General features: G+C 42.0%; 1 protein-coding gene across 3 annotated transcripts in view; it reads left to right on the forward strand.

Moving 5' to 3' along the window:
* Nucleotides 1-14,171, forward strand: part of FOXP1 (forkhead box P1) — a 174,425-nt gene that overhangs the window by 101,157 nt on the left and 59,097 nt on the right. For all 3 annotated transcript variants that reach the window (XM_053953634.1, XM_053953633.1, XM_053953635.1), the window contains exons 7-8: nucleotides 3,996-4,155; nucleotides 10,216-10,420. In XM_053953634.1, coding sequence (XP_053809609.1) covers nucleotides 3,996-4,155; nucleotides 10,216-10,420 — 365 coding nt within the window. The remainder of the gene's footprint in view (nucleotides 1-3,995; nucleotides 4,156-10,215; nucleotides 10,421-14,171) is intronic.

Consider the following 14,171-nt stretch of genomic DNA (forward strand, 5'->3'; position numbering starts at 1 on the left):
TCCTTAGAGATCCACATTCAAGAGCATATAAATTAAGCCAAATGTTAAAAACCACAGTCTGAAAGCTGACTTCAAAGTCACAACTCTCTAATTAATGAACTGCGAGCTTCAGTTTGGACAAGTCGTGGTTTGATGCGCCCATAAATCAACATGACAGGTCTGTTTCACAGTCTCAGACAGCGCTTGTCATTGAGTCACATCAGATGTAAACACAGCAGAAAAAAGAGGGAATATGAAGGAGGTGCAATTGATCAACAGAATTGGTAAAAACCCACTTTTGAAACGCATTATGCATGATCACAGGAAATGGCGATAGCCTCAAGAGGCTTTCTCCTTCTGCTGTTGCTTTTTTGAATCAGATTTCTAACAGCCTTCAAAAGGGAGAATAAGAATTATGGAGCTTCTCCCCTGTGGCTGGCAGGCAATAACCCCCTGTTGTTATTTTGTGCTTCTTTCTTTTCAAAGGCGTCAAAATTTAGTTTTTTAAAGATCTTTAACTCTATATTTGAAGACAAACAATAAAGGGCTGCCACTGTCATTCTTATCAGTTACCAGGGATTGTATTTTTTCTTTCTGTTGCCACTTCTTATTAACCTCTTATTTGGTCTATTAGACATAGTTTTGAATGCAAGCCTACATGCTGGGAGAACATGAAAGTTCAGATGAGCTCAGAGGGCAGATAAAGAAATTTGAAGGGGAAAGTTACACAGCAGAATGAACGATAAAAGTTAACTCTTCTAAATTGCTGTTGTCAGACAGGAGAGCATCTCAGACACAAAGATGAGGGCTTGGAGCTTAAAGAAAAAAAATACTTTGTGTTAAAAAAGACAAGAAGGGAAGTTAGACAATGTGATGGCATTTCAATATCTAACACACTGATTTACTGTGGTCACACTTCTGATATTACACTAGCGAAAGCAACAATAAGAAAGGACTCCTTCCTGTTTCAAGAAGAGCATTTTAACACGATAGCTGGAAGGAGAACAAGGACCTAACTCTCTTCAGCTTATTCTAGGGGTTTGGGGGGGAGTATTTTTGCTGATGGTTTTAGTGGAGATCCATTTCAACAATGCATTTCACCCCACAGGTTTGTTCAGCCCAGCTTAAGGAGGTTATTCTTGCTAAATTAGCATGGAAAAGGTGGTCTTGTATTATTTTATTTCTTCCCCCTCCCTCTGGCACTGAAAACTGACGGGCAGCGCCGTGGTGGGGGCCGGCGGCTGCCGTGCTAACGAGGGCTGAGCTTGTACCTTGACAGATGGAACAAGCGTATTCATGTACGGCATCCCCCAAGTCATTTTGTGAGTGCCTTGTCCTATTGTGCTGTCGTGAAAAAAGGAAAACACAACAAACCTCCCCAGCCCCGCTGGTGAATGGGACCCGACCCCCGAGCAGAGCGACAGACAGACCCCAGCGAGGTTCCTGGGGGTTTTACTCAAGGGCTGCGTGGGGTAGCAGAGGGTTGAGCAGTACCCAACAGCGAGGGGCAGAGGTGCTGGGGGGGATCTCAGCCCTGTTCCTCCTCTCCTCTGGAAAATTCGGGGCTCCCCAGAGCCAGGGGCGTGCTCAGGGTCCGGCGCAGCCGCGGCGCTGGACGGAGCGCGCCGTTTCCCGAGCAGGGCCGTTTGTCCTGCGGCACTGTGACAGTTTATGTTAGGCAGTAGGGAGTAACCTAAGAAAGGAAAACAGACCTTTGACAGAAGCTTTAGGGAGGGGATCAAAAATGCAAGTTTTATCAGGATATTTCAGCATTTTAACACTGACTACTGACCTGACAACAGGACTGCACCGAGACCTTTTTTGTATGCATTCAATTGTGAGAAGTAAACAAACTGCCTTGTATCCTGTGTTTGGTAACTGGGTGGGGAGCGCAGTTTGGCAACGTGTCTTGCTTTTAAATTCTTTCTTGGACAATGGGCCTTGTATACTTTTATATCCTGGCTTTTCAAAGTAGAGTGTGTTCAAGAGCTTTTCTTAGGATAGCTGAGAAGACAACCAAAAGGGCATCATTTGATTGATATAAAGGTTTTTTTTAAAAAAAACCTGTGTGCTAACTTTGCACTCGTATGGCAAATAGGTAAAACACAGCTTACTACTAGTATTAATACTATAAATATATTAATAGAAATACTTTTAAGTGTATATATTTTAAAATTAATATTTATGGAGGCAAACATTACTTTAGCTCAATACAACTGTTGCTGGGGCCTGCATGCATATGGTGCTGTTGCAAATAGTTGCAACAAATGGATGTGTCAGAGCAAGCTGTTGCAAAGAAATGTAAACTCTGAGTTTCAGAATATCCAAACACCTATTTGTTTAGATGTGTTCCTGAAGTCCAAGGTTTTCTTTGGAAATAAGATAAATGGAGTTTATAAATAAGATGAATGGAATGGCTGACTTTCAGAGTTGTGGGTGTTAAGTCAGTTGCAGTATTAGGATTGATGGGGCATGGTGGTACGAGAAGGTGGGGGTCAAAGCCACAGTTGATGTCTGTCAGTCGTGCTCCAGCAGCTCTGGTAGGACTTTTTCCCTGTGTAACATCAGTAGGGAATGGAGGCAGTGATCCTCTGTCTTGGTGTCAAGGAAGGGCCACGGAAAGCTCGGGATCTGGCTGGGGTTTGTTTGTGAAAGTGTGCAGTTTGGTAAGAGTTAATTTTCTTTCCATAATTGTTAGCCATAATGTGTGTAAGACCTCCACCTTGATATGATTCCTAGCAGATTAGGGATATTAGATAATTTCCTTCTATTTATTGTACTACTGCACTGTATTATCTTTCTATCACTCAGATAATTACTAAGGAAATCTACATTAATTTTTTTTGGCTAGCACAAGGAACTGCTAAACACTGGCATGATGTATTGATGTTTTACACAACAAAAGTTTTCCTCCTGTCATTGTACAATAAATAAAAAGATATTTATCAAAATGCAAAGCCTTTCATGGATTTTAAAGAACAAAGCAAATAAAATACAAGATGAGCATGGAAGCAAAACCTAGAGGCTTCCTTAACTGAACAAAATTAAGGACTCTGAAGCCTCGAGTACTGTACATATTAAACACTCACATTCAAGTAAGATGTTGTTTGCTAAATTATGAATGTGTGTAATTAAAATCTAGTGGCTGTTTCTATGAAAGATTTACAATGTTATTTCATCGTTTGTCATGGCTAATTAACAATATTAGATGAAGTTTTTCTTCTTCAAAGGTCTGATTTTTTCTCATTTATTTATGTCAGAAGTGATAAACAGAGTAGTTAAAAGCTTCTCCGGGTACAGTAGTGAGAAAAGCAACATGTTCTTTTACACCTCGAAGGTTCAAGGTTCACATCCCTGTGGAGTAAAGCAACTCCATCTTCCTTCTAGTGAGAATAATTAAAAATTTCAAAGTGCAGAAGTGGCAGCCTTAAATACAGCACAGAATAATTCCAGTGTAACAGAAAGTATTGTGAGGCTTGATGGATGAAGAAGAGAGAGTGAGTATAAAATACCATAAATTAAGCCAGTCGAATTGCCTTAATAGTTGAGACAGCCCTTGAATGAGCAAACAGAGCACAGTGCAGGGTTTCTTGTTACATCTGAGTGTGATGTGATCATGGGGTGTGATTCTCATGTTCTTTGCCTCAAAGAATTACCCAGGATTTTCATCAGCATTTGCTTTACCCACCACTGGAACACAGCCATGTCTGGGGTAAAACATGAACACATGGACCAAGAAATGCTGTAGACATTTGTAGTTGGGATGGCAGCAGGGATTTAGGTTGGGTGAAAGTTAACCACTGGAGATGGGAATCTGCAGCCCTGTGTTAGCTCCAGCATCTAACCATACCTTGGGATCTTTGCCGGGGGTGGTGGGCTCGCTGCATTGGCCTTGATACCAAGTGACTGCCATCAGAAATCAAAGCAAGTTGAGACAAGGAGCCCTTTGAATCCTCTGCTTTGCTCTTGTATTAACAAGTGTGCATTTTAATTTTTTTTGTTGTTGTTTTTTCCAGCCCCAGCAGCAGCAAGTGGCCACGCAGCAGTTGGCCTTTCAGCAGCAGCTCTTACAGATGCAGCAGTTGCAGCAGCAGCACCTCCTGTCTCTGCAGCGTCAGGGGCTGCTGACAATCCAGCCTGGGCAGCCTACTCTGCCTTTGCAACCCCTTGCACAAGGTAGGTGAGGGGTTTGGGTGGCAGAGCCAGGGCAAGGGTGCACACTCACACAGAATTGTCACGTGGCAGGGAGAGAGAGAAAGAGCTCACGGGCTCATAAAATAATAAGCACAGAAAGATTCTGACGGGTAGGGTGGGCATTATGAAGGTATTTTTTGAGAAGGGTGGTGCTGCAATCCTGGGCTGTTCTGACTGGCAGGGTGCAGAGGGCTTGTAGTTCACATGCAGTTTGCACAGCTGTAGCCGGTCTGGCAGAGTCAGAGCTGCTGGTTGTGCTCATCTGGGCTCGGAATCCTTCACAGGAGGAGTCTTTATCGATTCCTGCTGCTGGCTTCATGGCTAAGGGTGTGTGAGAGCAGCTTTTCCTTTCCCACATGTGTTGATTGGGCCTTCCTGGTCCCAGCCTGGCCATGAGCTGGCACAGAGCAGCTCTGACCCACAGGCTGGGGAGCTCTGAGTGCCCTTGGCTGTGGCTGCCAGGGAGAGGGGACACGGCTGCTCTCCACAGCCTTTGTGTCACTGCTTCGGTGCTTCTGTTCCTTCCTCCACACTGAGGCAAATTGGGATTAACTCCATTTAATTGTAATGGTGTTATTGACAATTAGATCCTCCTACGTCTTTATTCAGCCCTGCACTCTGCAAGAAGTTACTGCTTTCCTGAAATCCCAATTTATTTTATTTTTTTAAGACATTGATACACTGAAAGCACTACTTAAATCCACAATGCTTTTGACAGTGATTATAACCTAGTGTTTTTATTCTCTCTTTTCTTTTTTGGCTTAAATTTATTATTTTACTTTTTAAACCGGGTTTGTCTGTAAGCCATGGGACAGTTTAACAGACTTGCCTGAGCTCTGGCTGCTGTGGTTAAAGCAGACTGTTTGGAGTTGGCAGGGCTTAGGCGTGCCATGGCATCAGCCATGATGCTGGTATTTCTGAATAATCCTGCCTTCTCCTTCCCTTGCCCCATAATAAATTTGAACATTCACCTTTATAGCTTGAGTCAGCCCTGGTTGAATGATTTGGGATCTTGAAAGCAGCCTTAGGGTTGTTCTTAGTTTCTAAATCACACAATGAATTTACATTCAGCTCTGTTCACTTAAATGGAGGGGAAAAGACAAAATTGCTTCTGTTCTTCACCTTCCTTTTTTTTCTGTGTACATAGCTGCAAAAAAGGAGAGTGAGGCGGCTGGTGAATATTAACTTATATGGATGAACAGAAGCCAAACTGGGGAGTGGAGTCTGCTTTGCTGTGTGGCTGACATGCTTTATTTAGGCTTATTTTTGCCAGACCCAGGAAGGTATTTGAGTGTTTAACTCCTGTGTTGAGAGGCTGAGCTTTTGGGGGCCCGATCTCTGACTCCCCAAGTCTCAGTTCAACTTTCCAGCATCCCAAAACTGGATGCCTGCTGCAGAGCAGCACTGCACAGGAGTTGGAGGCTGGTCCATGGGAAGGTGGTGCCCAGCTGGGAGCTGCAGGAGCAGGCTTGGGGCAGTACCTGGTCAGTCACCATCGATGCAGAGTGAGGGGGAGAAGGTGTGAAATGAGTCCAGGAAAAAAGGGCACGTAGATGAAATGCCATTTATGTTCGCAAGATGTTTTAACGTGCATTAATTACACCTCAGATTTATTGTTGGAAGCATCTCGGGCTGTTCCCACACACCCACCGGACTCAAGCTTCAACCTAGCTAATTTTTCCCACAGCTCCTATACCATTAAGTTGGCTCAGGAAGGTTCATTGTATAGTCCATCAGTTAAGCTGTCCAAAGGAGGGCAATTGGGCAGTGACAAGACACGCTCATGTGTAATGTGAAAGAAATGAATGTGGTGATGCATGAAGTGTAATCTGTGCAGTAACACATCAGAGACACCAGTAGGTAATTCAGCCGTCGTGGCATTGATTGATATGGTTAGCAGGGAAGTGTAACTATTAGTCCTCGCCCAGGAGCGTATTTAAAACCTGAGGGGTGCTGACTTGCACGCCAGAGACGACACAAACATAAGCAGAGAGGGCTGGTTCTGGCAGGGAAATGAGCTGCGAGCGTTGGGGGTGGCGGGAGCCGGCAGGAAAGAGGGACTTGAGACTCGAGGCGGGTTGCAATCCAGCACGATATTTTATTCCTTTTTATCAGAGAGACGATGGCTTAAAACTGATGTCATTATGAGGTTTAAATCAACTTTCTGCTTGCTTGAACATGGTCACCTGGGTATGGAGGTACAAGGACACAAAGAGGTTGAGCAACTCTGTTTGTCTTTGAGCCGCTGATACCTGGGGTTGGGAAATTGAGTTCCGTGAGCAGTAATCTGTCAACTGTCCCCACAACATACATTTTTTAAACCTGTGCCTACATTTTCTTTCATAATCAAGAGGACTAGTTGTCCTGAAAAATGCAGTGAAGAGCCAGGGCTATAGTTTAAAGTAATTGGTAATGGACACTTCTTATTTAAAAAAGAAATTACATCTCTCATGCCCTTTTGTTTCCAGAACAGTTTGCAAGACTGAGACAAATACTGTAAATGTGTGTATAAAAGAAATAAAATCATCCCTCTAGTAAATGTAGCTGTGAATTTAGTTAAAAACATTTTGCTTTTATTCTTAAGTATCTGTAATAGTAATAAATGTTTCCAAGGAGAGAATGCTACTTCATAAGTGACATTTTCGTTATGTTTTCAGAACTAATAGATTGTTTAAATTTGTATTTTAGTTTCATTTTAGTTTTTAGTGCTCTCCTATTGTCTTAAACAAAATAGCACATCCCTTAATGTTATATTTGTGTAATCTTTTCTGCTTAGTATTTAGACACTTCTATAATCCAGATTTTACATCTGTACATAGCAGCAATTTTAAAATAAACCCCATTTCAGCAGTGTTCTGAGCTGCGAGAGTGAGATCTTCAGTATCTTCAAAATGAAACTGCAAATCACACTTCAGATCACCAGTGAGTGAAAATAATAGGACTGAGACATCCGGGTGCCTGATTGCTCCCGTAGATTTGGCAGTTCCAGGTCTGAATCCCGTTCTGGTCCTTAGGAAGTTGCAGCGATCCCGAGTAATTGCAGTGCAGTTCTGGGAATCTGACTTGAAATTTAGCTCTCGCTGTTAAAATGAGACTGTTAAATGGTAAATTACATAATTTATTGCGAATGGTCGTGGATCTATTTGACTTGCTTTTGCCATTTGTTCTATTATTTTATTTAACCATTTTGCTGGCTGAGTGATGAGCATACCTTTCAGCTGCCCAGTTTGACAGGCTAGTCAGGAATTCTCTCCAGAATTATTCTAAAGGAACTAAATTTAGAGCAGGAGGAGAGAGGCTATTTCTAATTTTATTTTATTAATCAGGTGATGTAATCAATTTTTGGCAAGTGGTTGTGTGTGGACATGTATGACATCACAGTTAGCTCTTTAAATTAATGTCACCCAGCCTAAAATCCTTACTGTCTCCAGCATTTTCCCCCACACAACTGGGTATATTTTATTTTTCCTTCCATCTGTGGTATAGTTGTTATTAGTACTAATGGGAGTTACACTTGTAGAGGAAGTTAGACGAAACACTTTGACTTCTAGAGGCATAAATATCATGTGTGTGTCTGTTTTAGTGGCTGTAACATTTTCAGGCTTTTCCTTGGGAGAAGGCATTGGTAGATCCAGAAGTGACCAGGAGGAGAGGAGAGTGGATGATAGCCTGTGTTTAATTAAAAACCTGCAGAAATCCAGATTTAAAAAAAAAAAAAGGAAAGTGAAAAAACGCCAGTTATTCTTTCCCTATTTGCTTATTCTGGAAAATAAAAATAGGTGTCGGCTCATATGTTCTCATATCAATATGTTATCATCAACAGACAAGTCTATTCACTATTGTTTCAACTGAGTAAACAGTGTGTAAGGGTCAGCCCTGCTCACAGGTAATTGTTAGTGCGCAGACAGTCCTGTCAAGCGTGTTAGCTAAAAATACATCCCACACTGTCACTTTGCAAGGTGTTTGAAAATAATAGCCCCCACACAGCAAAACAGGACACGGGCTTGTGTACTGACCTTTTTCTTTGTTTAATTTGCTCAGAGGTTTAATTCCAGGGGACAAGTAATAATTGAATATGTCTAATAACTAAATGCTCATTTGGGACAAAATCCATCAAAATATAATTGGCATTTGGGGCTGATGAAAGGAAAACGACGTGGCTTCAGTGAAACGGATGTGTCCTAAGAATATCTGATCACTTAATGTATAAATTGAAGCCTCTTCCCTAATATATATTAATTGCAGATACTTAAGGATTTCAGCATTTTTTTGTAGTGAACCGTTACCGGAGACCAACTGTTTTTGTTAATGCTACTCTGGGAAAGGCGGGGAAGGTTATTGGTCTGTCGTGCAATAATTTACTCCTCTTTGATATGCAAACGATCCACGGTGAATATAAAAAAATCCTATCAGACTCATTTCACAGTTCTTAACCACTTAGATTCTCTGGAGTCTATCGCCTCATTAGACCAGTGCTCTCCAAAGCTAGCATAATTAAAATCTTTAACAGTTTAGCAAAGTAAAGATGTTTGGCTGATCACGTTGAGATGATTATCTATCCATTGTATTCTAAATGACAAAAATAAATTAAATTTAGACCTTGGCATTTTTTATTATGTGTTTCAAATGAATATAATGCATACTGCCTTATTTTTTTTATTTCAATACCTTAGGATGGGTGAGGTACATGCCTGTGAGAGCTGCTGCTGTACACTCAGAAAATGGCAGTTTTCCTTAGGATAGCTCCAGAGCTACAACATGGTGAAACAATGAACAGTCACCCAAACGATGAGCTGGAAGCACACTGATGAGAAACCTCTTTAAAAACACACAGACACTGGCTTATTATTATTATTTTTTTTTGCCTGAATATTTGAGTGACGTGTCTCTACTGCTAATTTTTTCCCATGGCCTTCTCTGAAGGAGCACTGAAATAGTCTGCAGTGAGAGAAACTTGACTTGTTGGATCATGTCACAAACATCAGCTTTATCCAAAAGCATGATCTCAGCCTGAGCACATGGTTCACCTTCCATTTGGCCCATTGGAGTTTGCAGTCTTCACTTGCATTAGTTACTGAATGTTGTCTCCCTAACCCTGGTGTCCACTTTGGCACATTTAAAAAAATACAAATTTTTATTATTATTTTTTCTTGAAGCTTATTTTCTGTTTTCATTTTACTTTTGAATGGCTCATTAGCATCGATTTAAGAAATGACAGTAATAATAGTGTTACTTGTATAGAAAGTTATACAGTTTTTCGGTAGACACATCCATCAATTAAGTGAGCAGTTCGAGAAACCAAAATTAATGAGAAAGATAGGTGTGTTAATGAAATAATCATAGTATAATCAATTTGACTGTTAACATTTGAAAAGCATTTCAGGAAGACAATATGAATTCATAATTTACGTCTAAAAGTGATTAATAAAAACTGTATTTAATAACAAAGCTATTTGTCATCATTTAAAACTTAAGCACAAAATTAGTCATGTTGTGGTTCATGTTGTCATAATAAAAAAGCTGAGTACTTTTTTTCCTAAGACCTTCCTTGTTTTTAATAACAGGTTAGAAAGTAGTGACTTTCCTAAAAAAAAAAAAAAGGCAAAAAAATTGTGGAAAAGTAAAGGAATTGAATTTCTTAGCTGAACATAGAATAGCCAGTGGCCACATTTGCTCTCAGCCTTGCTGTGGGCATGGGGACAATTTTTGCCCAAGCAGGCACTCTGATGTAAAAATTACAAAAAATTACAATATTTAACATGATGTTTGGTCTAGGTGTGGTGTTATGTGGATGTCTGTGTCCCACAGCCCGGATTTTGCATTCCATGAGTACTGCAGGTGTCACACCAGAGCGTAGCAGAGTCGTGCAGTGCAGTATTAGCATTTAGTTATTAAAAAAAAAAAAAAAAAAATACATGCGCAAAAACACACACAGGCAAAACTAACACTAGGCTTTGTTTACTGACTCTTTGATTTAATTACTGTTTGAAGACGGCCGAATTAGCTGTTAATTGATTTAATTATCCAATTTGTTTGTTTCAGGCATGATTCCAACAGAACTGCAGCAGCTCTGGAAGGAAGTGACAAGCTCGCACACAGCGGAGGAGGCAGCCAGCAACAACCACAGCAGCCTGGACCTGTCCACCACCTGCGTCTCCTCCTCCGCGCCCTCCAAGACCTCCTTAATCATCAACCCACACGCCTCAACTAATGGACAGCTATCAGTCCACACTCCTAAACGGGAGAGGTAGGCGCCTGCAGGTTTTTTCCACCCTGAGCATCTGGGAGCAGCGTCCCGGAGCGATGGCGAAACGCTCGGGAGCGGTGGCCAAGCGCCTTGGCCCCGGTTTTGTCCTCCACGTCTTGCTCTGTCTGGTGTTGGCATGGTTGAATAGAGTCTCCACTGGGCAGAATATGCTCCTTTTGTTCAGATCTTTATGGCTTGTTAATTGGAACAATGTGGGCACAATTAGCTAATTAGAAGAGCATTGGATAAGCGTATTGGGAAGTGTGAAGAAGCTGGGGGTTTTTTTGAGTTTTGCATCACAGGTGGTGGTACTCTTGTTGTGTTTTGGGTTTACAGGCTGGAGGTGAGCAAGAAAATCTGTTGGTCAGTACAATCCCCATTTTTCTACCAAATTTTGCTGCCCTAGCTCATCTAACATATTTGCCTTTTTGTTTTCTGTATTACCTGCTTTCACAAGACACAGTAGGCCTGAGTTCACCAGGTTTCTCTAAAACAAAGTGGCTTTTTCTCTTTTTTTTTATCTGCTGATAAAATTAGCTAACTGGTGTTGTTTGGCTTTTAGAAGTGTGAGTTAATTTATACTTGCTAGGCTTGCATTGTTAAAAGAAATGGCTTAAATCAGGGGTTGTCTGTTGACGTGCTTCTCGGCGCGGGCTCTGCTTTATTCCAGAGGATGCTTTATTGCAGGTTTGTTTCTTTACACCCCCAGATTTCACTGAGGCGTGTCTAACAACGTAACTTTTGCTTCTGGGGAGATAGACAGGCCCAGGCGCCGGGGCCGTGGGTGCCAGCGCCGGCTGCAGCCTCGGCGTCGCTGCCGGAGGAGGAGGAAGGGACTGAAGGAGTGGGCGCAGTGGGGAGGGCAGTGCTCCTTTGCATTCAGGGGAGTCCCTTTGCCCATCTAGAAATGTTACAGCAGACACTAGTGAAAGCTGGATTTTATGGAAACTGATGGCTTTGTCTTTCCGTCCTCCTATCATTCATTAGAAAGAGGATAATGGAATTTTTAAGCCATAGAGTTTGTATTTCTGGTGGTCTGAAAGTAGATTGATAGGGAAGCTATATAAATACCTCTTACATCTTTCTGATATTAAGAAAATAGTGCTGCTGGGAATAGATAGATTTTAAAGGAGAGCACACCCACTGTTGGAAGAAGTGCTGTGTGTGTAAGGCATCCTTTATATACCCATTGCAAGGATGTGTGTGGGAACATCAGTGAATATGTTTTATAATGCATGTAAGTGCCAAGGACGTGGTTTTCATGAAGGCTTGCATGGGATGCTAAAAAAATTTGATGTTTATTAAACAATTAATTCCCTTTTTGCTGCATCTAGAACTGAACAAGATGGGTTTATGGCTTTTCAATAAATTCTTTATCTAGGTTTTTCTTACTGAGTATATAAAGTAAAAAACCCATGCAGCAAGATGGATCTTTCACTGAATAGAGGCACGTGCTGCCTGCTAATGGCAGTCTAAACCAGGAAACAGATTCAGTTCCGTTTGAAATGCAGTGGAAATACAGGAATCTCTTCTGAAGTAAGAATTTTCTCTGTGTATAATGTTGAGCAGACCTGGAAATCCATGTGTCTGAGTCCTGTAATTGTGGCCTGGAGGCAGTTGGGATCTACAGACAAGGTGATACGCATGCTTTTATTAGTAAAGTTCCAGATTAATTAGGAAGGCATAAACATGCCATGGTATTGTTTGAGATTGTCTTAGTTAAGAAGACTAAATCCTCAGTGCTGGAATCAATATGAAGCTTGCCTTATACTTTTCTTGCATATCTGTTGAATTCCCTGAAATATCAAAATACAAAATAGGTATATTTGGGAATACATATAAAGAGAGCTACAGACTTTGCTTTGTCCTGCCTCTCTTTGGTACATGGAGGCTTTATGCCCTCCATTTGCTGCAGTGATTGAATTACATGTTTATCCATAAGTAGAGCAGACTACAGGCAGGAGAATGCCTCCTGATGCACTTAAGGGTTTTGTTGCAGTCTCATCAGGCACCCTGGTGCCTGCCTGGATTTCATGTGACACAGAAACTCCTCTTGGTGAGCTATTTTGTACTGGTTTCCTTTCTGAAAGGATATTTATCTACAGGCAGGGAGTTTGGGGTGAGGAGTGAGCAGAGAGGGAAGAGTTGCTGTGCTCTGCCATCACATATATGTTTGAAAGCTCACAGAACATGAAATTTTACCGGGCTTGCAAAAGAGAGCACAGGCACAAGCAAGGTGTTTAGTAATCTTTTGATTGCAAAGGTTAAGACTAGAAAAATCATGGCTCTGGTGGGAACATGATTTTGCTGGACTTAGAATGAAGTCCATGTGTGTTCTTGTACCCATCTGGTTCAGCACAACAAATCTAAGGAGACTTTTGGAGGCAGTCCCTAGCTCAGGCTCAGGTCAGATGGGGCTGTGGGAAGGGCTCACTAGGAAGGAATCAGCCCTTCCACCTCCCATTATGTAGGTCACAGCCTGGGCTGGCCAGGGAAGGTTTTTGACTTGTGGATTTCCCCTCATTCCTACACCTTCTGTGCTAACCCTATGTTAGCTCTGGTCTGACACAAGCAAGAGCTATTTATTTAGATTTAACCAACAATAAAAAGCACATAGTAAAATCTGTAAGTGTCCTAAGAGTTAAGCACAGCCACATCATAACGACTGCCCAGCAGCCATAAATAAAAACATACAGGTAACATTAACTTTTAGGGTATGCTGTAAAGCTGCTTTCAACCCCTTTCTCTTGGGCTTTTGAGAAGGAGTGGGCTGCAGGAGGCAAGTTGGTTATGTGGGAGTTACTATCATCACTGTCATCTCTGGCACATGTCACTGGGTTAGTTCAGACTGTGTTTTAGGGGGTTCCTGATCCCACAGGTCAGGTTGCGAGGCTGCTCCAGACCTGCGAGACAGGAGGCACCTGTGTTAGAACCAGCAGGCAAGCAGCAGATCTGCTCTGTATCTTGGGTAAAAACACATTCTGGTTATAAACAAGGGGTTTAAAATAGCAGGAGCAGTAGTCATTGGCTGCCTGGCGTGCCCACGCCTCGCCGTGCCACCAGCCCAGACTGGGGTTCTGCACAGGCTGCGGGGACACAGCTCTGGTGACACTGCCCACTGTGGGGCTGCTGTCCTTGGGGCCCAGTGACAGCAAAATTTCTCCTTTGTGACTAAAAAGCAAACAGCAGATAGATGGCCAGAGTTACTCAGGACGTCCAGAAAGCAAAAATACGTTCAAAAGCAGGAGGCACATTCTATCCTGGGCCAGGGAACACCGTGGTGTGGCACTTGGTTTCTGCATGCTCTGTGTGTATGGCTTCCCTGAGAATGAAACAATTCCAGCTCATAAATAATGGGTTAATGCTTTCATTCATTTGGGCTTTAAATGTATATTACATCTATGCTTTTGTCCCACATTTTGCCCAGTTTCTGTAAGTAGCAGCAGCAGCAGCTCTGGGGTTTGGTGCACAGCAATCTGTTAAGGAGATAAATAATCTGCTTTGGCATGACACTCCTACTCTCCTCTTTAATTTGTCTTACACAAGGAAAATTATAATTAAATCATTCAGGGTAAACCCTTGAGTGTAGAGAAGGAAAAAACACACTTTGGTAAAGATTGCCAATAGAGACCAACTTCCCTGTTGTGCCGTGCAGAGACATTTATCAATATTCAGCACTATTAAAGAGGGAACATTTCGTGTGATTTGTGAGGCGGATGCCAAAGCTCAAATCAAGGCTTGTTAAGATCCT

The sequence above is a fragment of the Vidua chalybeata genome, chromosome 12, assembly GCF_026979565.1.
Source record: "Vidua chalybeata isolate OUT-0048 chromosome 12, bVidCha1 merged haplotype, whole genome shotgun sequence".
Taxonomy (NCBI): domain Eukaryota; kingdom Metazoa; phylum Chordata; class Aves; order Passeriformes; family Viduidae; genus Vidua; species Vidua chalybeata.